This window comes from Monodelphis domestica, chromosome 7, assembly GCF_027887165.1.
Source record: "Monodelphis domestica isolate mMonDom1 chromosome 7, mMonDom1.pri, whole genome shotgun sequence".
NCBI lineage: Eukaryota > Metazoa > Chordata > Mammalia > Didelphimorphia > Didelphidae > Monodelphis > Monodelphis domestica.
This window is the reverse complement of record NC_077233.1, coordinates 127365625-127393311: the sequence shown is the minus strand read 5'-3', so window position 1 is coordinate 127393311 and position 27687 is coordinate 127365625. Positions and strand designations below refer to the sequence as shown.

At 35.1% G+C, this 27687-nt stretch overlaps 1 protein-coding gene across 7 annotated transcripts in view; it reads left to right on the top strand.

The window, feature by feature from the left end:
* The window catches only part of RIC1 (RIC1 homolog, RAB6A GEF complex partner 1), a 181853-nt gene that overhangs the window by 57261 nt on the left and 96905 nt on the right, over positions 1-27687 (top strand). For 4 of the 7 annotated variants that reach the window (XM_056805439.1, XM_056805440.1, XM_056805441.1 and 1 more), the window contains one exon: positions 26940-27047. In XM_056805439.1, coding sequence (XP_056661417.1) covers positions 26940-27047 — 108 coding nt within the window. Of the gene's footprint in view, positions 1-13072; positions 13247-15105; positions 15370-26939; positions 27048-27687 lie in introns of all 7 variants that reach the window. The other 3 variants (XM_056805442.1, XM_056805445.1, XM_056805443.1) reach the window with 3 other exon arrangements.

Here is a 27687-nt window from a genome sequence, read left to right as displayed (position 1 = left end):
CTCATTTATACTTGAATGTATTTATCTTACCCTAGAATTTTCATTAAATATTTAGTCTCTTGACGACAAAACATTTGAACGAAAGCTTTGCATAATAATTTCCACATTCATATAGTATGTTAAAGTTTACATATCTCATCACAGCAGCCTTCTGAAGTAAGTAATATAGATATTCCTGATTCATAGATGATGAAGTGGAGGCAGAGAGAGGCGTAGGGTTTGTTGCACAAGCTATATTCTTTCTCATAAGTCCCCCTGGATTATCCTGGGTCATTGCATTTCTGCTAGTAGAAAAGTTTTTGTGCCACAGTCTATCAGTCTCTGTGTACAATGTTCTCCTGGTTCTGCTCCTCTCGCTGTGCATCAATTCCTGAAGGTTGTTCCAGTCCCCATGGAATTCCTCCACTTTATTATTCCTTTGAGCACAATAGTATTCCATCACCAACAGATGCCACAATTTGTTCAGCCATTCCCTAATCAAGGGACACCCCCTCATTTTCTAATTTTTTGCCACCACAAAGAAAGCCACTATAAATATTTTTGTGCAAGTCTTTTTCCTTATCTCTTTGCGGTGGGGTACAAACCCAGCAGTGGTATGGCTAGATCAAAGGGCAGGCAGTCTTTTAAAGACCTTTCCAAAATAACTAATTAAGGATAACCACAAACTATTTTATTCCTTGCTCATTTTTCATTAACTGATATTTTTGGGGGTTAGCAATTACAAATATATTTTTTAAAGGAATCTAAAAGAGACAAAAATAAAGGTACACCATACCATAGTTTCAAGGACAATCTAGACAGAAACTATTTTGCTTCATATTTAGAAGTATTATCTAAATGATGACAAATGGCTTTGCTTTTCTTATTTTTACTTTTACAATTATGTCAGGTTTTGAGCTACTTATTGTTTACTTTCCAACTCACTCAATATCTGAATCTTAAATATATTATTATATTTTCTGTACTTAACATAATTTAATAAAGGTGATTTTAAAGGCTCTTATTGAAATTTTCCTATCATTTTATCAGTGAGCAGTAGTACTTCGTACAGAAATATTTTCTAGAGAACTTACTTTAAGACACATTGTGTAAACTCAGTTTTCTTCAGAAAATAATCATAGCTCACTTCTTGGCCCCCTCTACTTCATTACACTATTGATTGATAGACATCAAAATTCCTCTCTGCAAGTTACATACTTCCCCAACCCAAAGAAAAAACTTGTAACTATTTGTAGTATTTCAAATTAAAAATATGAGTAAAACAGTTTTAGTCTTCAAAATTTTTATTAGCATTCTTTTCTACCCCCCCCCCCTTTTTTTTGGTTGGGTGGAATTAAACCAAAGGAAAGAGTAGGGCATTTTAAGAAGAACTGAATGCTAGATGCTGCAAAGGATCCTCTACCATATGTCAGTTGATGAAGCAAAGAATAAAAATTTTATGTTCCTGTCTGGAAGGAGTAGGACTTGTGTTTAAATATAAATACTGTTTCTTTTATCTAAAATACTTCAATTTTCCTAAATTCAGTTTTAGGCATGAATGCTTTTGTGAATCTCCATGGCTTAAAGATATTATATAGATAGATAGATGTAGATAGGAGCAGATGAGATTTTTGAACAACATATTCATTGAACACTTAAGTGCCAACTTAGTGTGGTTAGCAATACTAGACACTGTATAAGTATAAATCAGATTCTATCTCAAACTTAAGAGTGTAGTGGTTTTCTAAAAGATCATACAGATAAATAGTATGCGTTTTAGAATGTGATAAGTATGTAAAGACCTGTAGCAGAGATAAAATAAAAAAGTGTGAAAAGTGTGAAAAGTACCAGCCAAGGTGATTTCCTTTGAGAACCTCAAGAATGATAAAGAAAAGTTACAAATGAAATATTCAGTAAAACAAAAGAGAAAGACCACTGAGTTATTCTGTCTTCTCCAAAGCTATACCAGGAGATAAGGACTGAATCTTGTGAACTTCCATTTTGGGAGATGGTGGGGAGACTGCTTTGCCGGAGGATTGGGCCTAGCAAAGATGATTTCCCAGTAAGGGACTACCAGGAGATGAGGAAAGAAACCAGATACTTCAACAGTGAGCTAGGCCGTTGCTTGGCCCTAATTAGTTTCCATAACAAGGCTAGGTAGGGGAAGTGGAACCAGGACCAAACCACTTCACCCAGAATGTTGGAAGGGCAGCAACATCTGGATTTCAGTAGAAGAATGACTTACTATTGATATAATGTCTTTCTTTCATAGACTATAGCCATTAATAGGCTTTGGTCCCATCTAAAATCAAAGGGGAGGACAGAATTTATCTCTGGCTCAGACCCAGTCCAGAAGCTGAGACAAAAGACCTGAAATAAAAAAAATTTCTAAGAGCATGGGAAAAAAACCCCTCAAGAGTACCCAACATGTGTTTAAATAATTCTAAGTAGAAATATCTTAGAAGAAGAACAAGAAAACAACGACAGTATTTAGAAGTAGAATTACAAACAAACAAATGGATTCTGTAAAGGTTGGATGCAGTTCATTTACCAAAATAGAGGGGAAACAGTAAAGTAGAGAAATGTGAAAGAGGTTATAGAAAATACCTATAAAAGTCCTCAGCTTGGAGGGCCAGTAGTGAGTAATCACATGGCCTCCTCCAAGGTGGAAGTTAGTTTCTTAGAAAACTAGAGAGTCAGCCTTTTCACTCACCCAAACCAAGTAGTCCAGGAGTCAGAGCTTAAGTTGAAGTCAGGATTCACGCTGCAATCTCCAATGAGGTTTCCTCGAAGACTACTTCCAGGAGACACTCTCCACAAGACTCAGCTTCACCAGACTGCCAGCCCAAGGATTTTGTGGCTTTTATGGTGGTTTCCTATCCCCACCCCTCTTCATAGGCTCCAGTCACAGTTTCCAAAATTGTCACATCTCTCATCCTCTGAATGTAGCAACTCTCCTCGGATTCACACCTTTGAAACCACACAGTTTCTGAGTGTGTGAACGCTTAAAAGAATTCAGAAGTTTCTGACTGTTGAGTTAGAAAAAGGGTGGAGCTCTTCTAAGTATCTTGCTGGCTTCTTTCCTTAGAGATGTTAACTCTCCTAGAAGTAAGAGTTTGTGGACTTCCCTTACTTTATGGTTAAGTATAGGTGTATTTGTTTTTTGTTGATTAATTCGAAAGTAGACAAAGGAAGTTAGTCTTGTCTTCAGTCTAGTGAGGTACTATGTAAGGATACTTAAGTTATTGTTATTCCAAAGAGAACAAAGGATTCCCTTTTCACAAGTACAAACTCCTCAGAAAGTTTTTAAATGTGTAAATATAAAATACAAAGAATTGTAAAGGAAGCAAATTATATTGAAATACAGTCTTCAAAATATTAATAAAAAATTTTACAAACACTTTGGAGGAGAATCTTTGGACCCTAAGAGTCTCTGGATTAGATGATGAGAAACATTACCCAAGGAGTGAAGGCTCTGAAAAGAGAATGTTACAAACATCCTCCAAAGTTCAGTCATTAAATGAGAAATGTTAAAACAAAATCAAAATATTGAAAAATTGCAATAGCTTGTGAGATACCTATTATTAAAAATAGCTTGGACAACAAGATGAGGAGAGAATTAAAGCATTAATTGGAATCCTCAAATGCCATGAGTGAAAAAAAAAATCCTAAATAGTATATTTCTGGTGATCATAGAAAACTGCCCAGTAGTATTATTACCAAAGGACAAAGTAAAAATTGCAAGAAACCACAAATTAAACATTACCTAGATATAAAATAACCAAACTTTAGAGCTCTCAGGTCAAAGAAAAATACCGTGAATAGTCAGGAAGAAAATTATGAAGTACCAGGCAACTTTAGTCCAGATCACATTAAAAAGTACACATTAGGTTAATATGAACCAATATCAATATGTGTTACATTATATACTAGAATTAGCTTCAAATAGATGCTTCACGACATAAAAGGTTATATTAGAAATAACAAAAAACATTAGAAGATAGGCATTATCTTTCACAACTATGGCCAGAAGAACATTCTTAACTAAATATGGGATAGAGTTTATCATAAAGAATAACGTTTTTGGTTTTAATTATATAGAATTGAAAAGCTTTGTTCCCCCCACAAAAAATCAATGCAGTTAAAATTAGACGTGAAACTGCTAATTGGGGGGTGGAGAATCTTCACAGCAATTACCTCTTCAAAATCCAAGATATATAGGTAGAAATACTAATATATATATATACATATATACATATATATATATATATATATATATATATATATATATATATATATATATATATATACATACATACATTTATTTATTTATTTATAAAGTGAGTACTGATCAGCCTCGGAATGAATGAACAAATTCTCGTATTTGAATGTAATAAGAAATGTCACATCAGGAATCAGAGAAACTCGGGAAGATTTCTTTGTACTGGTACAAAATAAAATGAATAGAACCAGGACAGTTTAAATAATGACCAAATTAAAAAAAAAAACAATTTAAAAAGATTTCAGAACTAGTTGACCAATCATGATTTTAATAAATAATGATAAAACATTCCTTTCTACCACTTGACAAAAATGCAGAACCAGTGGTGTAAAATAAGAAAAGTATTTTCAGGCATGACCAGTGTGTTGTTTTGTTCGATTATATTATATTAGAGCTTTAGGGGGTGAGGGGGTAGGGGAGAGCAGTGGGGAAGAGGGAGTGGCAGGTAAGTGATAAAGATGCCCTGCCCCAAAATTGCATTAGTGAAATCTTTAAAATGTGTGTATGTGTGAAAAAGTTCAGAAAGGAACACAAACAAGGGTAGCTGTGTTACATTTTCATTTAATTTACTGTGTTTGGAATGGGAAGCTGGGGAGTCTTTAAGATAAAGATGCATTCCCATATTGCTATGCTAACTAATATATTGAAAATAATATACTACTTATTCTCATTCCACACAACTATATACTGTTATATTTTAAATTAATGTCTACCAACTCTTATTTCCATAAAGTACTAATAATCTTGAGATAGAAAAGGTAGATAAGCATAGATTTAAAGTCTTTTCTGTACTCTGTTTGGCCATGTGCAAGCCCCTCCTGGAGAAATCACCATCTCTCCCTCACTTGCCTCCTCCAGCCAAAGTTCTGTGCCAAAGACCCAGGTGGGCTCCGCCCATGCTCTTTTGTTTACCATCATGGATGCAGCTCTGGCATGTGAAGAATGTTAATAATGAACCGGGTTGGCAACCCAGGAGGGGGAGGGGATGAAATTCCCTTGACACAATCTCCTTTGTGACTAGTCTCCCCAATGGATCATTTAAACATAACTATCTTATAACTCCAAATTTCTGTACCTAAATGTACATACTGCACTTTCTAAGAGGAAGCTATAATAGAAATAAGAGGAAAACAAAAATGATTAATAGATGCATTGGCATAAGAGTTTACATTCAGAATAAGTATGTTCAAGCCCTTTCGGTTCATTATATTCCAAAGTTCATTCTAAATCATTTGATGCAGTGTTTGTCTTCTGCAGGCACCTTTATAGCACTTTCTCCAAAAGGATCCACTTTCTTGATTCAGGATGTTGGCAAGTTCCTTTTCCTGAAATTTCTCCAAAAGATTTTAAATCTTGGATTTTAGGATAATTACACAATTCCCCCTGAGGAGGGTATTGACGAATACCAGAATCACCCTCAGATACAGGGCTGAGTTATGAGGCATATGAAACAATTGTCAAAAGAAAAACAACCCCCCCCCATCTCAAATAAAAGAGCAAAAATTAAATTCTGTATAAAAATTAATTACAAAGATAATAAACAACAAAACTCTTACATGTATAAAATTCTGAGTAAAAATAGTAATCCTGTAACAGGTCCTTGAATTACTAGCAAGGCCCAGTTAAAGTGATTTAGTTCCCACAAGTCTGTAGGACAATTGCAGCAATATAGCGCTTTACCCATTGCCAGCCAGGTCTACAGAAAATTGCCAAACTATAAGAGAGAAGTGTAGGATTTTTAATAATAACCAAAAGGGAGGGGAAAGAAAAAAGGTTCTTTCAGTCAAGTGATCAGAACAAAGAGAGACAGAGACTTACACCTGCAGCACTTTACCAAAAGAACAAGCTCTGTAAAAAGAACCCCTCAGCATGGGTCTCAGCCAAATTTATCTCCTAAGCATCCTTACGTAAAATGAGAATGTAACTTAAAAGGATGCTGGGAATGTAACTTAGGTGTTGCAAATTTTCCATCTGCACATTCTCCCCAGTGGTCCTTTGGTAGATCAATCTCCCCAATGGATCATTTTAAACATAATTAACTAAGGTACATACAATTTTACACAGGGATAATACAACAACTTGGGGATAAGGAAAAGAAGGGAATCAAGAACAAAACCAATTTAGGGGGCAGTCCCCTTTGGTACAACAAAGTACATATAAAGAAATGTATTCAACCACCCAAAGTCCAGTTCTGTACATTCAGGTTTGCTCAGGAACTCTGGAGCAGTGTGCTGTCTCTGTGGGCATCTCCATAGCATCTTCTACTCGCTGGATTCTAGGAGGCAGCAAATTTCTAACCCTTAAATTTTTTTTTTTCTCAAAAGGAACTTAAAACTTTTCATTACAAAATAAAAATACATTCCCCCTGTGAGGAGGATAACAATACATTTCCCCCCATGAGGAGGATACACGGATACACATAGGAATTACACAGGGATACATAGTCAAGTCATAAGACATATGAATCAATTATCAAAAACATCAAAATCCAAAGAAATTAAAAGATAACCTCTGAGTGAAATATATAGTATCAAAAATGTGAAAAATTATAAGAGAAAGGAAAAAAATTTAGAAATCAAAACAGGTTCTTGTAGCTATCTATGCCCCATAAGCCTGCAATAACAATCATTAACCAAAGTTAGCAGTCTGGACTATAGTAAGTTGCGACATCATGAAAGAAAATAGAAGGAAAAAAAACCTCGGTTTCGAAACAAATGGGAAATAGCATTCCCAAGTTTGACCCTTTTTCCTCTTTAAAGGATAATGGAGCCGGAGTCAAAACAATCGATATTATATACTTGATAAAGAATGTGGTACAAGGAAGTCCTACATTTAACACGTGTTAAACAGCTGCAACCTTGAGTCTCACACATGATTGAGTCTTTGAGCTCTTTGCACAGAATGTCATTAATCCCTGTAGGATTGTGTGTGTATGGGAGGGCGACTTTGTAGGTAAACTTCTGTGCTCCTTTGTGGCCCATTTTTTTTCTTGATTCAGACATCATTGATATCTCATGATATAAGTTAATGGCAGGTTGAAAGTCCAACGCTTTTTGGGTAAGAATCTATATGCTAAGCAAATGGACATCTTAGCTTATTGTATTGCAAAAAAGTAAAGCAATTTAAAAAATCTTTTCAATATTGGTGACGTGCTTTAAATATAAAGAATGAGAGAAAACTCAAATACTGTATCGCACATGCAGGAAGAAAAAAAATAATGGAAAAATATCAAAATTGTGTGTATATATATGTGTGTGTGTATATATATATATATATTTTTTTTAATTGGTTTTACCTTTAGGGGGCAGAAAGGTAGTACTGCAGGTCAGTGGAAAAAGGGGGAAAAAAAAACAAAACAAATGCCGAATGCTCAATATTAGCCTCTAGTGGCAGAGGTGAGGAGGTTTAAATCAAGGATTATGGGCTGGTTTTAAGGGTGACTCCTTTTAGCTGGAGTGGAAAGGTTTTTTTGTTTTGTTTTTTTATGAGGGAGTATAGGAAGCTGGATGGGGTGTTTTTTGGAATAGGATTTAGTTTAGGAGAGAGGACCAACACCCCCACCCCTACCCACCCACCCCTCGGTGACAGTTCACTGTCAGCGATAGGGGGAACCAGGATACTTGACTAAGAATATTTCACAAGGAGTCCTGTGTCTTAACAGATGTCAAGTGCCTCAATCTCAATTCTCACACTAGGTTCATGTCCTTTCATATTGGCATAGAAGTTCAACAATCCTACCTGGATTGGTTTGGTTCTTTTTGACCTCGTGCTAGTTGGTACTACATAGTGGCTCTTTTATTCCCTTCTCCTGGAATCAGACACAATCATTAAGCAAAGTCCCATAACATTTATCAATTTATGGCAGGTTTCCATAGTCTAAAGCTTTTGGGTATGCATAGTTATTAGGGCTAACAGATAATGTAAATTTATTCTTCAAGTCAAAAAAAACTAATACTGATTCCATGTACTTCAAGTACTACCATGGATAGGAAAAAATCAAATATTCTATTGCAAATATAAAGAGAAAAAAGTAATAAATCATAATTTCATAGTTGACATATCATGTGACAATGTGTTAGCGAAGCAGAGGCAAAACCCAAAAGTTCCTCACTCAAAAATGTAAATCTATTTACCTTTTAACTTGGCCAGGATCCACAGTGTGAGTGTACATGATTTTTTTCACTAGGTAAAAGCCTTAATACAGATTCTAAGAAGTACCCAAATCCCCCAAATTATAAGAGCCTATCAATGATAACTGCAAACAAACCTACTATCATTAGGATTGACATGAGTTTTTATATAGTTTCGTGCTGTATGCCATTTAAAAAACCTGTGAACTCATGAATATTTGTCACACATTCTACAGATTTAGCCATTATTTCAACCTTGGCTGAGATATTTTTAGTTGTCTATTATTACCATCATTCCAAAATTTGGTGGGAGAAACCAGAAAAACCTCTGTACTGTTGATGAAAATCTTTTGGGTCTAAAATGTCACCAAGAATCTAGCTCATTCTGGTGGCAGAGTAGAATGAGCTGAAAAGTTACAAATACAAGAAACCCATTTCGAAGCAACTAGTCTTCTCAGGAAAATTCATTCCCACCTCCCGGATGAGATTATAACCCATTTCAGAGTAACTAAGTCACTTGGGCACCTCCCTCCCTATTGATATGAGACTGTGAGAGTGTAACAGAACTGTCTCCAATATTTCCTACTGGTTTTCACATGGAGTCGAGGACTAAATAGTGAAAATCACTTCAGGTGTGTCATCCATTACATTTTTTTTTAAACCCTTACCTTCTGTCTTGGAGTCAATACTGTATATTGGCTCCAAGGCAGAAGAGTGGTAAGGGCTAGGCAATGGGGGTTAAGTGACTTGCCCAAGGTCCCACAGCTGGGAAGTGTCTGAGGCCAGATTTGAACCTAGGACCTCCCATCTCTGGGCCTGACTCTCAATCTACTGAGCTACCTAGCTGCCCCTCATTACATTTTTCAATAAATGCAGAGATGGGAAAATATAATAGTGCCATTGCACTTTTATTTCAACTACAAATGGACCCTTACCTCTTGTTACAAACAACTCAGAGGCAGGCAAATGATCAGTCAGAGGTAGTAGTGCTCCCAGATATCTGAAAATCACTTCTGAAGACTCATTAAAATCAATTCAGATTTTTAGCACATTAAATTCTCCAAAGGTGGCATACAGGTTGTAACCATTTTGATGGAGTTTAAGCAATATGTGACCTTGAAGGATCTGGTGACAAACTCAGTATCCCTAAGGACTTAAGTTTTGCCAGGAAAAGGCTTTTTTCCAAGATGTTTATGGGCTTTTACAATGTTATATTCTTCAGTTACAGTCATAGGGGAGGTACAAATAAAGACAATGTAACAGAATATTTCAATTTTGATAACTTATGAAGTGGTTAAATACATTACATACATCTTGCATTTTGAATTGTATTACAGAGACTTCTTCATTATGGGGATGTGAATAAACTGAAACAGTTAACATTAGTAAAGCAATAGGGTCTGAAAAGGCTTAAAATTCACCTCCAGTCTCTTTGAGGTCACTTCCCTTCCTAAATACCATCATTCATCTAAATTCCTTTGTCTATACCTCTGAGCTCCCCCATACTGAGGGGAGTTCCCACACTGAGTACAGATGTTTGGGTGTGTGTGTTTTGATTTGCCTCATTTGAATTGTAATCCCTTCTATCAATAGAATTATTCCTGAAACTTCTATTCTTATTTTCCTGATTTCTTTTCTAACAATTCATAATAACATGACCCACCTTTCCACAAAAATAACATGTTAGTAGTAGTTTTGTGCATTCTTGTAAGGGAGCTATGACCTCTCCCTGCCTTGCCTTTCCAACTGTTTTGGTTAATTTTTAAATTTCCTTCCTTAATGTCATCACTAAATTAGTGTTCTCTTTCTCTTTCCCACCCTGTTGAGCGGTTAATTCTTTTATTTCTTTCCTTAATGTTTCCATTAAATCAGTGTTCTCTTTCTCCTTTTCATTATGACCCTCAAAAGCATAAACTGCCACTCTTTTCAATTCTTCAAGGTCCATATTAGGCCAGTTTGGACAGCTAGTCATAAAATAATTTTTAGCTACCTTAACTGTTTTTCACAAATTGTATTCTGATTTGTCTAATATCTTTTTCCCTAGAAAGATCCAGTTCTATATACCTACCTTGCCATCTCAATAAGCCTATCCATAAACTGAGAGGGGTTTTCATTATCTTCCTGCTGTAGATTTTCAAATTTAGTCCACATACCAGGTCTATCAGAACAAGCCCTCATTGATTTTAGTAATGAAGTCTAACCTGGCATAGTAGTAAGTAATCTTGCTCTGAATTTCGGTTCCATTTGGGATCATAAATGAACTTGCAAAAGAAAAAAAAATTCCCAGACCAGATGGATTTTCAAGAAAATTCAATCAAAATTCAATGAACATTTTATTCTAGTATTATATAAACTGTTGGAGGAAGAGGGAGGAAAGGAAGTCTGAACAAATTTCTTCTGTGAAGCAAACTATGGTCTTGTTACTGAGCCCACGGAGGGTCAAAACAGAGAAAGAAAACTTGAGATTGATATCCCTAAAGTATGCTAATTGCAAATACTTTAAATAAAATATCAGCAACAAATCTATAAGCAATATCACAATAATTATACACACAATGGCCAAGTCAGATTTATACCAGGATTCTGGACCAAGACAGAGTACAAAGAAACAATGTAGTTTGGCTCAATATCATCAGTAAATAATCTGATTGTTAAACATCTCATCTCTCAAACAAGTTGTAAATATTATCCAGATCTTTTTAGGGAAGATACTGGCTTTGTACCTTAGCTGTAATAAATATCCTATGGAAGGAAAGTGAAAGTACAAACCTCAATTGCATCTCCAGGAATTTGCATCCCTTGAGGGTCTGAGGTACTAAGACTTGGAGGCAAAAGTCAAAGAAAAAAATCAACATCTAGTAGGCGATACTACCAACCTGGAGAAGTGCTGGCTCAACTTCTGACTGGCTTGCCAAACTGTAAAAATAACTTTGGTGAGTTATAAAAATAAAATATTTATATGGAAAAACTGTTCCAATATAGATTCAAAACTGTTTAAGTCAAAGGTTCAAACTGTTCATATACTTTTGATAGAGGTAATCAAAAGTATCCTCATTGATGAAGTGAAGCTCAAATGTGCACTTCTCTTTAAGACCAGGCGTGCTAAAGAGACTTATTATAAAAATAAATGTTTATTGAAATATTTAAGGATAAATAAAGGATTTCTAATTCTAAGGGATTCTAAATCTACCCAAATAAACTCCCAGGTTCTACAAGGAACCACTTCTCCTGTGTTTCACAGGCTACACTTATCCTCCCTAATTTGACTACCCCAAATTTATACTATCTAAATAAAAACTACCTCTATTATCCTTATAAATCTTAACTTCACCTTCAAATTATAAAATAGCAAAGGCTAGCTAGTGTAGAAAGGAAAACTGAAGCAAGTTTTAGACTTTTTGCCACTCAGGTAGAACAAACAGTCATTGGAATATTAGAAGATATTGTTAAGAATGACAGTTGGTAGGGGGAGGAGAACTTGGAGAGTGACAGTTGGTCTCTGGACTCTCTTTCCTGGCCCTTGGACTGGAAGAAGAGCTTTCTCCCTGTCTCTGGATAGAAGTACCTCAATTCCTGGATCTTTCCCAACTGTGTGCTCTACCTGGATTCCTATGATTATGTCATGGAACACAAGGATTTAAGGGGAACAGTTTGAACTGTAAGGGTGGTCTTTAGGGGTATCAACCTGAAGAGACAGGCCCAACCAGTTCTGAAGGTCAGAACCTTTTCTTCCTCTTGCTGTCTACTACTAAAGACTTTGAACATAAGAAAACTAGCATAGATTAGCATAGACAGGAATAAAAGAAACCCTCCACCAGCCGGCAAGGCCTGACCTCAGCTCAAAGGCTGAGAGAGACTCAAACCCAATCTAGGGAAATCCCGATTCCCTCTTCCCTGATAACTTCCCCAATCCAAACTTATTATTAAAATTTATCTTTATTTAAATAACCTGCAGTCAGATAAGAGAACTGTCATTTTAGGGGGACATAGAGGGAACAGAAAGCTGCTAAGTGACCTTGGTCTGGGGAGAGGCTTGTCCCTCAGGGTGGTCTGTGCTTACCTGCTCTGGGGTATCTTCAACATCAATTGAGAAGACATCCCCTCAGGTCATCATAGGTGGCCCATTTCTTGGGAAACCCAATTTTCAAAGATAGCCTCTCAGCAGGGGGCATCTCCTTTTACCTCACCAATAGTCATATTCCCTCTGTCCCTTCAACTCCTCCATTCCCTGTTACAAAACCTTCCTTATCCCCGGTACCTTCTTCAATTCCTCTGCAATTCCCTTTAAAAATTACACTGGTTGAGTCTCAACAAGAATCAAGTTAGGATTTGAGGATTTTCTTTGATCTCAGAGTTAAACAGTTTGTAAAAACTGAAATACATAGTCACTAATGTTTCCCAAGTTGGGAAAGGAAAAACACTGAGCTCCTTCAGATCTTTCTCTGAGACAGAGAGAGGCAAAGATGTTACCTCTTCCAGCCCTGAGAGAGAGTCTCTGAGAGTGTGTGTCTCTGCCAATTGCCAGAGACCAACTCCCAACTGCTAGAGAGAGTAATTGAAATAGAAAAATGGTTATAACTGTTAGCAGTTGAAATTAACATGCTCTCTCAGCTCTGCTTCAAACTCCAATTCTTTTCTAAACTAATAAAACAATACTTATTTTCTACTACCATCCTTACAGGAACTGAGGTGCGAAGACTTGGAGGCAAAAATTAAACAAAAAAAAATCAGACAAATCTGGCCTCAGACACTTCCCAGCTGTGTGACCCTGGGCAAGTCACTTAACCTCCATTGCCTAGCCCTTACAACTCTTCTGCCTTGGAACCAATACACAGTAGTGATTCCAAGATGGAAGGTAAGGGTTTTTGTGTGTGTGTGTGTGTGTGTGTGTGTGTTTTTTAATAAGTCAGAAAACTGCATTTGGTGGGGGAAACTTGTCTGAAGAGAGGAAAAAGAAAAGAATCTCAACCCTTGTCTTCTTCAGGGAAAAGTCATCAAGTAGATTTGTAAAATCAGAGAATAATATCATAGTATTTGAATGAGTATTAAAGAAAAAGCCTTTCTCCTCCTCTGTCTTCATTGAAAAGGATGATCTCAGGAGAGAACTTTTGGTTTCTGTAGTGTCTCTGATAAAGGGAAAAGGCCTAAAGATAGACTACTTGAGCAAAGGAAAGGTCGTTAACTTGATTTGGTTCCTAAAGTAGAAGAGACCTAGAGCTCTGTTACTGAGTCCCCAGCAACAAAAATTAATAAATAAAAACCTTTTATGATTCCAGGGATGTTCAGTATACAAACCTAGAAGAGTACAATAATTGAAAAGTGGCTACAGTCAAAACCTCAAATGAAAAACAACAATGAGAATTCTTTGAAGAAATAATTCAGATGTTTAAAGAAGATATTATAAAAGAATTCAGAAGTGTAGGGGGGAAAATTGGAAAAGATCAACAGCTTAACAGAAGAGGCATAAAATCTTACCCCAGTAACAAATTTCCCTAAAACTCATGGAAAAATATGGAAATTAATGACTTAAGAGCCAACAGAAATCCTTAAAGTCAAAAGAATGTGAAAATAGAGGAAATTAATGTTTTAAGCACTTGCCCTATGTCAAGCAATGTGCCAAGTTGTGGTGATATAAAAATAAGCAAAAACTGTCTCTTACCACAAGGAGTTCATGTCTAATGGGGTAATAACATGTAAGTAAATTCATACAGATGATATAACAAATAAATAGTAAATCAGTAGAGGGAAGGCACTAAAATGTTTGGAAAAATTACTGAAAAAGATGAGATTTTAGTTGTAATTAAGATACTAGTTGAAGTTTATTGAATGGAAGGAAGAGAGTGTGTGACATGGTCATAGCTGTGCTTTATGAAAAGTACATTAGTTGCAGAATGGAGGACAAAGTGGAGTGAAAAGAGACTTGAGGAAGGCTGACCCACCAACAGGTTGTTCCAGTAGACCTGAAGTTAGGTAATGAGGGCCGGTACCTGGGTGGTAGTGTCAGAAGAGAAAAGGGAGCATATTAAAGAGATGTTACAGAGATGAAATCAGCCAGTCTTGGTGACAGATTGGATATGGGAAGTAAAAGATAGTGACTCTTCAAGAATGATTCATAGGTGGTTGGTGAGCCTGAAGCACTGAAAGCTCTAAGATCTATGATAAATACAAAGAACTTTCATAATTCAAGGGTTCTGGTATTGCAACCTGTTACACATTTTAGAGTGGTAATGGCTTTTGGATGCAAAATGCTTGTTTATGGCAAAGTGAATAGAGAGGTGAGCCTGGAGTCTAGAATACCTGAGTTATGATTTGGCTGCAGACACTGAGCAAGTCATTTAACCTCTGGTTCCTCAAATGTATAATGGTGATTAAAATAGTAGAATTAAATGAGAGGGGTGTGTGTGTGTGTGTGTGTGTGTGTGTGTGTGTGTGTGTGTGTGTGTATTTTAATGGCTTAGCACAATGTCTGGCACATAGTAAATGCTGTCTAATTATTCTTTTCCCCTTTGCTATTCCTCTTCCCCATGCATATTTTTAAACTATCAAATATTTCATTTTATTTTTATAAGATGGGAGGTGAAAAGAGGAAATAGTTTCACTTAATTTTTTTAAAAATAGAGAAGTGGAGATATAAGTAAAGTTAATAAGCATTTTATAAACACAAACAGAAATACAAACAGTTCCTGCCTTCATTGAGCTTACTTCCTATTGCAGGATAACATCACTTTTAAAGAAGCTGAAAAAGAGGGTTGAGATGAAGGTAACTGTAAGGGAGGAATGATAGAGGAAGTTCAGAATCAGAAGATGCAATCTGCTGTAAGGAAGATATTGTAAGAGAGGAAACCCAGACTCAATCTGCCAGAAGAACAGATCCAGCAGGGGAAGGCCAAGAAGGACAGAGAATTCCAGAAAAGGAACGGAAGAGCTGAGAGAATCCCAGCAGTTAACTCACTTCTCTTTGGGGAGCCCTTCAGAGAGGTTGGTCTGAGAGAACCTCTGAGTCTTGATCATCCTTCTCTAACTATTAACTATAGTTACTAGTTCAGGTATTCTTAGTGGAGATTCCCAGTCAGATAGAGAGGCCCCATAGTTGTAAGGTGCTTCCAGTGTGTGAAGTCTAGGGGTAGAGTGAGCTTCTATAATGTAGAGGTTTCTGTGGCATATTAGGGAAGGTCCAGAGTCAGGAGTGCAGCCTGCAGGAATGAAGACATACTTGGTCTAGAAGTCTTCCTCAAAATGTGTGTTTTGGAGAGAACCAGCCAATCAGAGCCAAGAGGTCATAGGGTTATAGAGTATTTCCAATTGTATGAATTCAATTAGTGGAGTGAGCTTCCAAAGTAAAAAAGGTTTCAGTGGCATGGTACTGAAGGTTTTGAGGAGATGAATTTGTGGGAATGCATTTTCAGATGAGTCCACAATATTAGTTTTACTTAACTTGTTTCACTTTATTGTATGAGACTTTTCACAAAGGGAGAAATCCATAAATCTGATATAAAATTCAAATATCCACAAAATTTTTTAAAAACCATAATTGGAAAAATAATTTTGATGAGATATAGCAAAACAAACTAGAAAATATATAAATAAGCCGGCCTTTCCGTAATATGGTGAATAGTAGTTGAGATTCAGCATCATGTGTAATGGGGATAAACTAGAGGCCTTTCCAGTAAGATCAAGAGCAAAGTAATGTTGCCCATTGTTTCCACTACTTTTTAATATAGAAATATTAACTATAAAAATAAGGTAAAAAATTAATAGAGAGAATGCAGATAGGCAGAGGAAACAAGTACAATTTTTAGCAGATGGTATAGTGGTTTGCTTCGAAAACTCTAGTCAATTAAAAATTATCAACATTTTTGTATATTATCACAAAGTCTAGCATGAACTGGTAGAAAAACATTCCATTTAAAATAATTTTAAAATGCATAAAATCCTAGAGAGTCTACTTACTAAGATACAGATAGGAAACTTTACAGAAATAAAGACATCTAGTTGGAGAAATGTTAATTGATGATGGGTAGCCAAATATAAAATAATTTAAACTTTTAAAAATAATTTATTCATTCAGTTTCATACCAAACCAGAGAATTATTTTGTTGAAGTGGTGAAAAACCATAATGATATTAATCACTGAGAAACAAAAGGTAAAAATTTTCTAGGAAAATAAGGGGGAAAAGTGTGAAGGAAGGAAAATGGCAGTACTAGATCTCAAACTATACTACAGAGCAGTAATCATCAAAATGATTTGGTCCTAGGAAAAAGTAGGTCAATCGGTGAGACGGATTAGGATAAAACATACTAAAGCAAAAGAACAGCAAGTATTTGTTTAACCTCAAGATGCCAAGTAGTTGTTCAGGCCTCACTGCTGAGCAAAAACTGCTTGGCAAACTAAGTTTGGGGAAAATTAGTACCTTATACCATACACACCAAGATAAGCTCCAAATGCATATATCACCTGAATATTACAGGGCAACTCAAACAAATCAGAGGAGCAAAGTAGTTATTTTTCTGCTTGTTGGATAGAGATTTCATGACCAAACAAGGGATGGAAAGGATTACACAAGATCCAATACCAAGATCAAAGGTGATATGCAGTTAAAAATTAGAAGATATTTATTTATCTCTAACAAAGTCTTTGTAGTAAGTTTCTGTGTAGTAAGTTTACATGCATTATCATGTAAAACATAGTTTCATCTTGGTCATTGTTGTAAGAAAATACTCACATAAAACCAAAACTTATAGATAAAAACGCAAAAGTAAAAAATAGTATGCTTTGATCTGTATTCCATCTTTAATAGTTTTTTCTCTGGAGGCATTCTTTGTCTTAAGTCTTTCAGAATTTACCTAGATCATTGTATTGCTGAAAGTAGCCAAGTCTTTCACAATTGATTATACATTATTACTGTTAGTGTGTAAAATTATTTCATTCTTTATCAGTTCATTTGGTCTTTCAAGCGTTTTTTTAAAAACATCCTGCTTATCACTTCTTATAATTCCATCTCCATCATATACTATAATTTGTTCAGCCATTCCCCAATTGATGGACATCCCCTCCATTTCTAATTCTTTGCCAGCACAAAAAAAGAGCTGATATAAATATTTTTGTATAAGTAGGTCCCAACCTCCATTTTTTATCTCTTTGGGATACTGATTCAGTAGTGATATTGTTGGATCAAAGAGTATGTGCAGTTTTATAGCCCTTTGGGTGTTAGTTCCAAGTTGCCCTCCAGAATGTTTGGATCAGTTCACAACTCCACCAAAAATGCATTAGTGTCCCAAGTTTGCCACATCCTCTCCAACATCTCCAACAATCATTTTCATTTCCTGTCATACTGGCCAATCTGATAAATGTGAGGTGGTAACTCAATGTTCTTTTAATTTGTATTTCTCTAATCAAAAGTGATTTAGAACTTTTTTCATATAATTATTGATAGCTTTGATTTTTTTCTCTTGAAAACTGCTTGTTCATATCCTTTGACCATTTGTCAATTGGGAACTGACTTATATTCTTCTAAATTTTACTCCATTTTTTTAAATATTTGAGAAATGAGACCTTAATCTGAGAAATTTGCTATAAAAATGTTTTCTAGTTGTTTCCCTTCAAATCTTGGTTACATTGTTTTTGTTTGTAAAAATCCTTTTTAATTTAGTATAATCAAAATTATTCATTTTATATCTTATAATGTTTTCTTTCTCTTGCTTGGTCATAAATCTCACAGGTAGATTATTCCATGCTTCCCTAATTTGCTTACAGTATCACCCATTATATCTAAATCTTATACTCATTTTGACCTTATCTTGTTTTGGAATGTGAAATAGTGGTCCCTACCTAGTTTTTTGCCTTAGTATTTTCCATTTTTCCCAGCAGTTTTTGTCAAATAATGAATTCTTATCCCAAAAAAGGATCTTCAGGTTTATTAAACACTACTAGATTGCTCTGGTCATTTATTCCTGTATATTGTGTATCTAATTTGTTCCATTGATCCCCCATTGTTTTTGTTAGCCACCCCCAGATTCTTTTGAGGATTATTGCTTTATAGTACAATTTGAGATCTGGTACTGCTAGGCTCCCTGCCCTATACTTTTCCCCCCCATTAATTCCTTTGATATTCTTGATCATTTTTTCTTCATATGAATTTTATTAATTTTTCTGTTTATATAAAATAATTTTTGGGTAGTTTGTTATGGCACTACCTAGGTAAATTAATTTTGGTAGAAATTTCATTTTCATTATATTAGCATAGCGTACCCATGAGTAGTTAGTATATTTTGGATTAGATTAATATAGATTGGATTAGATTGGACCTTATTTGTGTGAAAAATCACTGGCTCGTTTTATTAAAGAACTGAGAGCTAAGGAGTTTCCATCAGCTAGAAAATGATTGAACTAATTATGGCTTATAATATAATGGTAAAATAATGATAGGGAAAGTTTGAGATAGACTTTTTTGGTCTGATGCAGAATGGAGTAAGCAGAACCAGGAGAGTAAATTATATAACAATACTGTAAAAACAACTTTGAAAGATTTAAGAACTTAAATCAATAAAAATGACCAACCATTTGAGGATATATGATGGAGCATGGCACTTCTGTTGTTGTTAATTTGGTTGTATCCTATTCTTTGACCTCATTTAGGATTTTCTTGGCATTGATAAATACTGGAGTGGTTTGCCATTTCCTCTTCCAGTTCATTTTCCAGATAGGAAACTGAGACAAACAGGATTAATGATTTGCCCAGGGTCACATAGCTAGTAAGTGGCTGAGGTAAAATTTGAACTCGTATCTTCCTGACTCTAGACCTAGCACTCTATCTATACACTCACCTCTAAAGAAACGTTATAGACTCTGGGGACAGATAGAGACCATTTTTTGGACATATCCAATGATAAATTCATTGTTGTTGACTATATTTTTCAGAAGAGTATAGTTTTTCTTTTTCTTATAGGAGAGGGAAGAAGGAGGGAGAGAAAATAGATTTTGTTCAATGAAAAATCAAAATATTGAAAATAAGAATTTTTGGGTATACCCATAAATTGGGCAAATCAAAAAAGGTAAAGTTCAGAATATACATATCCTAAAATCACTAACATTTCAAATTTAAGGACTTAATAATTATAACTTCATGTTGAAGAATGTAGCTTTCAATTATAAAGTGTTTGGGGATCATTTGCCATCATAGTCTTAACTATAACTTTTTTTTCATTACTTTACATTATTTTGACATGATGACAATATCTGAAAAACATGTCAGTTAAGTATTGGTTGGTTTACAGTATTGTCAAAACTGGCACTGTCTGCATATTTTCTGATGGTTAGTATAAATTAGTCTGACAGCAGTTAGCTGTCTGGTTCAGTAGATACACATTTATAGAGGACAGCTCCATATCCCTAAAAATTGGTTTGAAGTAAACCACTAAAATTAAGAAATGAACAAAACTTCACAGCTTGCTCTCTCTTCAATAGAAACAATATCTAGGGGAAAAATCTTTCACCCAGAATTTTTGGTACAATGCCAAATTTAACTAATAACTATTAAAATTCGAATGTTAGTTTTCAGAAAATTATCACATTCCTACATGCTTGTTGCATATATATTATTTTAAGGGACCCAAACTAGCAAAACCAGTCTCCAAATTTCATAATGGAAGTTACTGGGAAATAAGGACTTATTTTATAGAAATTTGCTCTGTCGTATTTTGCCATAATGCATCAACTCCATTAAGTTCAGTACTGATTTAGAGGAGGGCTTCAGAAAATTTATAATATATGTTCTATAATTAAAATTCCCAAAGTAGGAATATAATTTTTTAAAGTTACGTAATTGGAAAATGAGCATTGGTACACACACACAGAATGAATGTAATAAAGGCCTTTTTATATTACTTCCCTTTCCATACTACAGTCTAGCCAAGCAGACCTTCTAATTACTTCTTACATAGAACACTTCATCTCCTAATTCTAAGCTTTTGTCCTGGTTGTCCTACTATTCCTAAAATACACATCAACCACTCTACCTCTTAGGATCCCTTCTTTTCTTTACAATTCTACTCAACTGATACCTTCTACCCTAGGCCTATTTTCCAGTCCCACACTCCACAAGCTATCAGTGCCTTCCTTTTAAAGATTTTAATTATGTTTTATTTGGTATATATTTGCATATATGTATTTATATGGCTTTTACCTCTTCTGAGAAAATCTTTAGGACAAAGAACTATTTCATTTTTGTCTTTGTATTCTTAACACTTAGAAGAGTGCCTGGTTCACCATATTGGGCCTTAAAAATATTTGTCAACTGATTTTTTAAACAGATAGTATTTTAATTTTTGCTTTTTTAAATCACAAGTATTCTTTATTAATCTATAATACCTCCCACTACTTCATCTCAAAAGGAGCAAATATTTTTTTAAATTCTCCAATTCATATCTGTCTATCCTAGCAAAATTAATTCCCATATTAACTTTGTCTGAAAATTTATGTCCCTTTCTGCATTTTTCATTCTGGCAGCCGGTGAGGGTACATTTCATCTTCATTCTTTTGGACCTATGACATTATATTGAGCAACTAATGCTACCAAATTAACCTAGGTCAGTGATGGGCAACCTTTTGAGTTTGCTATGTCAAAATTTGCCAAAAAACCGAGCATAACTCAGGTAGTGGGTCACTTCAAGGAAAAAAAAACATAATTTCACGATATTTATAGTTTAAATAACAAAAATGTATAATTGTAATGTAGAACAGTATTTAATAAATCCAAAACTAATTATTTAATTTGCCTGCTTAGTGATTTCTTTGTTCATCAGTCAGTCAGTTTCTTTTGTTGGTCTTGACATTATTTAACTTGTGTGGGGTGCCGTGAACTTAAGATAAGTGAGGGGGAGGGGGAATTCTTTAACTAACCTGATTATTAATGACTTTTTGTTGCTGAATTTCATTGCCTAAATCTTCAATTTAAGGTTGGTATTTTGTACACTTCAAGCCCAAGAAAACACTACTAATTTCATCTGTCAGTCTGTTTCTTTTGTTGGTTTTGATATTATTTAACTGCCTGCTGTGCCCGTGGGAGCTCCTCCTCCCCGCCCCTGTGGGAGCTCTACGCACCCCAGCTGCCTGGTGTGCGTCCACTGCTCCTGGCCTCCTCACCCCTGTGACTCAGTAGATTGAGAGCCAGGCCTAGAGATGGGAGGTCCTAGGTTCAAATTTGACTTCAGACAAGTCACTTAACTCCCATTGCCTAGTCTTTATTGGTCTTCTGCCTTTGAACCAATACACAGTATTGCTTCCAAGATGGAAAGTAAAGGTTTTTTTTTTTTTTTAAATAAAATCAAGAGTATTGTAACAGTTAAAATTTAGGGGAGATGGGGAGACTGAGGCATCTGAGGCAGGTAGAAATTAGTTTCTCTCTGCAAGGAGTATTATATTTTTTAGAGGTTTATTAAAGGTTAAAGATTAAAGAATATACAAGTAAGAAACATGGGCCTAGGCCAGAGGCCTAGACAAAATAACCTCACATCACGGAAGAGACGCGTCTGCTCCAAAATGGAAGTCCAAAAAAGAGCTAAAAGCTTTTGCAATCAGGTTAAATACCTTCTCAATCTCAGCCCAGGTGAGATTACAAAGCATTCTGGGGAAGTGGAGCAAGGAATTGTGGGGATTGAAGTCCAGAGTTCAAGTCCAATTTTACAGTATTTAGTATTGTACCTGAAATACTAGCCTTAGCATTTAGAGAATAAAAAGAAATTGAAGGAATTAAAGTAGACAATAAGGAAACTAAACTCTCACTCTTCTATTTCCAACAAAACTCAGCAGCAAGGTTTAGAAAGAGAACTCCATTTAAAATCACTCTGGCCAATATAAAATATTTGGGAATATATTTGCCAAGAAAAACACAGGAATTTTATGAACACAACTACAAAACACTTTCCACACAAATAAAATTAGATCTAAACAATTGGAAAAACATGAATTGCTCATGGTAGACTGAGCTAACATAATAAAAATGACAGTCTTGCCTAAATACTTCTTCAGTGCCATACCTATCAAACTACCAAAAAATATTCTATAGAACTACAAAAAATAATGACAATTCATCTGGAAGAACAAAAGGACAAGAATTTCAAGGAAACTAATTAAAAAAATGTGAAGTATGGTGACCCAGCAGTACCATATCTTAAACTGTAGTATAAAGCGATAATCATCAAAACAATCTGGTACTGGGTAAGAAATAGAAAGATAGATCAATAGAATCAATTAGGACAGAGATGGCAAACCTTTTAGAAACACGGTGCCATGCCTCATGCCCTGCCTCCCTTTACCCCAGACAGGGGAGGGAGGAAGCACTCCCATTGGGCTGCTGGACAGAGGGACAGATGATAGGAGGTGTGGGTGTAGAGAGGGGAAGGAGAGTAGCCCATGTGCTTTGTTCCCTTCCCCCTATGTGCCACACTGAGCTGTGCTCCCCTCACACCTAGCTCCTCTGCAGTCCACCAGGGGACTCACTTTGCCACAGATTCAAAAGGCTGCCATCTGTGCTGCACACTCACACAACATGTGAATTGCCCCTTTATCCCTGACAGGAGGGAGAAAGGGCTCCCATTGGGCTGCCGGGCAGAGCTATGAATGATGTGAAAAAATGTCCTCAGGCATGTGGAGAAGGGGAAGGGACCAACTCAGCCCTCAGTCCCTCTGGCTTTCTAGTAACAAACTCTGGGGGCCCATGGCACGCATGCTCTAGGTTTGCCACCACAGTCCTATCCCAAGCTGGATATATGATTTTAAACATATGGAGTGATATTATAAGTAAATTAGGGGAATGTATGATATTTTACCTGTCAGATCTGTGGTGGAGGGAAGAATTTATGACCAAACAAGAGATAGAGAACATTACAAGGTATAACATGCATGATTTTGATTATATTAAATTAAAAAGGTTTTGTACAAACAAAACCAATACCTCCAAGATTAGAAGGGAAGCAACAAACCAGGAAAAAATATTTCTCTGATATAGGGTTAATTTCTCATATAAAGAACTAAGTCAATATGACAGTAAAGAAAAATAACAGATTTTGAAGGGAATGTGGCAAAATTGGGACACTAATTCATTGCTGGTGGAGTTGTGAATTAATCCAACCATTCTGCAATGTAATTTGAAATCATGCCGTAAGGGCTATAAAAAATGCATACTTTTTGATCCAATGATACCACTACTAGACCTGTATCCTAAAGAGATAGTTAAAAATTGGGAAGGGATCTGTTTGTACAAAAATATTTATAGCTGCAGTTTTTATGGTGGCATAGAATTAGAAACTAAAGGCATGTCCCATAATTGTGAGATGGCTGAGCAAATTGTGATATATGATGGTGATGGAATACTATTGTGATATAGAGACCTGGAAAGACCTACATGAACTGATGAAGAGTAAAATAAGCAGAACCAGGAGAACATTAAATACATTAACCAAAATACTGTTAACAATCAAATGTGATAGACTTTGCTACTAATAGCAATACAATGGTCCAGGACAATTCTGAGTGACTTATGACAAAGAATGCTCTCTACCTCCAGAAAAGAATTGTTGAAGTAGAAATGTAGATAAGAACATATCATTTATCACTTGTTTATTTTGGTATTTGATTTGGGATTTTAGTTTTTATAAGATATTCATTTATAAAAATGAATTAATAAGGAAATGTTTTACATGTTTACATATTACCTAGAAAAATATTTTTTTAATTTAAAAAATAAAAAGAAAATTGCTATATGTAGCTTTTGACCATTTATCTATTGGGGAAGGTTCCTTAATCTTAAAGATTTTTTTATCTTGAAAATAAAAAGTTATTGCAAGGACTTTTCTTCCCCAGTTATGTGTTTTGTTTTTTATTTTTACTACCTTACATTTGTTTGTACAAAAGCCTTTAAATTTATGTAATCAAAATTTTGTACAGTTTATTTTGTATGATTCTATTACTTGCCATAAACTTTCCTCTGTACATCTATCATTACCTTTTGAGAGTTTTGACTTGTTCTTTTGTATCAATTTGTATTAATCTTAATTAATTTTTTGTCTGTGAAATATTTGGGAGTTTGGTATAGCACTGAATAAATAAATTAATATAGGGATGTCATTTTTGTTGATTCAATCTACCCATGAGTAATTAATATTTCTCCATTTATTTTTGTCTACCATTTTTCTGCAGTGATTTATAGTTAGATTTATATAGTTACTAAGTAAATCTGAGATTGACTCAAGTATTTTATAGCTTTATATGAATTTAAATTTAGCTTTTATGCTAAATGTGATAATTCTAAAGTTATGTTGTGGTCGCAGATTTAAAAATATTACAGTTTAAGTCAAAATGACTTTGAGCAGCTTCATTTACAATGAAGTGTAAAGAGTGTAAGTGGAAAAACTTAGAGAAAGAGACAGAACGTACTGCCTAGCTACCAATACCCTGAGTTTAATCCTAATGTCTTCAGACCACAAATGAAAATCTGAAAGTGAATCTCACCAGAATCCAAAGTTCTAATTAGGAATCCGAAATCCAAAGAGCCAGGAGACGTTGAAGAATCCTCTGAGAATCTTCAGTGCACACGAGGCTATGACCGCCAATAATATTACCAGAACTCATGCTGAGGGAGTGTCCCACTGAAGCACCAGTGAGCAGAGAGGATCCCCTCACCACAGAACTAAAGAAACAATCACTCCACTCACCACTGCAGGATCCAAGGAAAGAGGCTCCTCTAGTGCCAACACACTCACCAACACAGAGTCTGAGACTGAATCCTCCAGCTGTCCTTTTTAAAGCAGTTTTTTAGATGCCACTTCCTGTCACTCCCCCACTTTACGGGAACCAATCACAGTCTTTCAGTTTACTAGCACTGCCAGGGGTGGGATCATTGGCCTCTGGAGTTGTCACCCATTATAGTAAGTGACTTGTGAACTCTCATACTTAGTGACTAGTAAGGCACTAAGTAGGGGTACTTAAGTTTTTGATTGATTAACTTAAAAATTGCTGATTCATAGGCAAAGAGAGTTTGATTCACTCTAAACAGCTTCTAAAGTTATTTTGAAAAGAATTTCTTTCTAGCACTTCTTGATGGGATTTATTAGCTCTGTATACAAATTTTGATCATTTAACTTTACCGAAGTTATTAATTATTTAAACTACTTTTGTTGGCTCTGAGATTATCTAAATATACCATTATGTTTTCTTTAATAATCAGTCATTTTGCTTTCTCTTCACCTATGCTTATTCCTTTAATTTATTTTTCTTGTTATTGTCTTAAGATATATCTAGCACTATGTTAAATAGTAATGGTAATAAGTAACACAAGCAAGTATAATATAAAGGACTTGCACTATGTAATGATTAAAACAGGAATTAATATGCTATACATTATGATAAGTTTAAACTGTTTTAATCTAACAGGATTCAGAGCTCACATGGTCCAACCTACTTCATGAACCTGCAGAAGTGATTATTGGTTATATTGTTTAAGTTGCAAATAGAATATATAGGTGACAGTGTTCTGTAGGAAGTAGGAAATTTGAATCTAGAAACCAAAATAGAGAAATTAGGAACAGGAGCCTGGTTTCTACAATTTTCTATGCTAAGGTGCTAACTGAACATAGAGTGAATGAGATTGCCGGGGGGGGGGGGGGGGGGGGGGTTGTAAGTCATATTTTTTAATATATTGTATCAAAATATGTCAGGATTGATTTAAAATTTAAAACTCTTAAGGAGAGATTGTGGGTATTGTAAAAAGGAATTCTTTAATTTCTTTAATTTAATGGGGGACCTGGAGGTCCTCTTACTATAGAGATGTGTAGGAATTAACCAGCCCTCAGTGACAGGAAGTAGAAACCATAGATACAGAAAGTGAGGTAGGAAGAGGGCTTTTTGGTCTGTCAGTTGCTGACAATCAGGGCTGGCAGTTGTAGGGAAGTTGACTGCTGAGTGTGAGGTGGTAGTTGGCGTTGAGTTGCTGGAATAAAAAGGCAGTACTGAGATTACGGAGAGGGCTTTTTGGCTTTTGACTGGGGCTGTTAGGTTTTTTTTCTTTCTTGAACTTTTTGGAAGGTGGCTTGTCATCGTTGACAGACCTAATTAGGGTTGAATTAAACACTGATTGGGGTGGTTTTGATTGGACTGGATTGGAACTTTGTGGGATGTTTGTTATTAGAGGTAGTTATAGGTGGTTATAGGTAGATATAGGCAGTTTTAGATAGTAATTATAGATAGAGGATAACTAGTATAGACATTAGGAAGTTTTCTTTCTCCACCTCTTTCTTAATTTCCTTTACTATATTCATTTTACTTTATTCTTTTACTATCTCTTTTAATTAAACTAAATTGTTAATTGTTAAAAGCTGCTGGAAGTTTTCTTTTCTCTAGCTTAAAGGGATAATATTAATTTACAACTCTACTATATTCTCATTAAAACTTAAATGATGAAAAGCTGCTCTTTTATTTTGTCAAAACTCCTAATTTAACTTACAACATGTAAAATTAAATTTTTCTCATCATCTGTCTTTACTTTTTCTTTTAGAGGAAGTCCACAAGTAAAGGGAACACCTCATTTTAAAGAAGAACAATATGCTCCATCATTGCATTTGGAAATGAAAAAAGTACTGGATTTACAAGCACCTATCATTAGGTATACCATATCTTTGTTAGATTCAACATTTTTTTATCTCTGGGATCTTTACTGTTGCACAGAGTGGTTGACTACTCAAAAATAGAGAATGGGCATATAAAAGGACAAGTCAGAAATTTGAATTAATTAAATTTGCATTTACTATTTTTGGCAGAGGAGACTCCTTAATTATACCAATGTCATATTAACACACTTAATATTTTTGTGATTCACCAGTGGTGACTTTTGTATAATGTACATTCTTTTAAGAGTCTCTTGAGTATACCATAGAATCTACATTAAGTATATCATTTGCACATAATTTTTGTCAAATCCTTAAATATACAAGTAGTCATTTTCACATAGGAATTTAAATATGTTTAAATTTTCCAAATGGTAACTCAAACAATTATGATTTTCATTTGGAAGGCTCTTCCAAAATGGTTTTGGCAAGCTATAAAATAAAAATTAATCTCATTTTGTTAAGAGGTATCATACAATATGGAAAGGATAAAAGCAAAAATTATTTTCACATATTTTGTCTACATAATGAAACAGTTGTATCATTTGTTATATGTCATTTTTATTTATTGAAATCAAACTGGGGTTGGAGGAGAAAATGTAGTAGTGGTTTGATTCTGTATGTTTCTCAGAGAAAAAA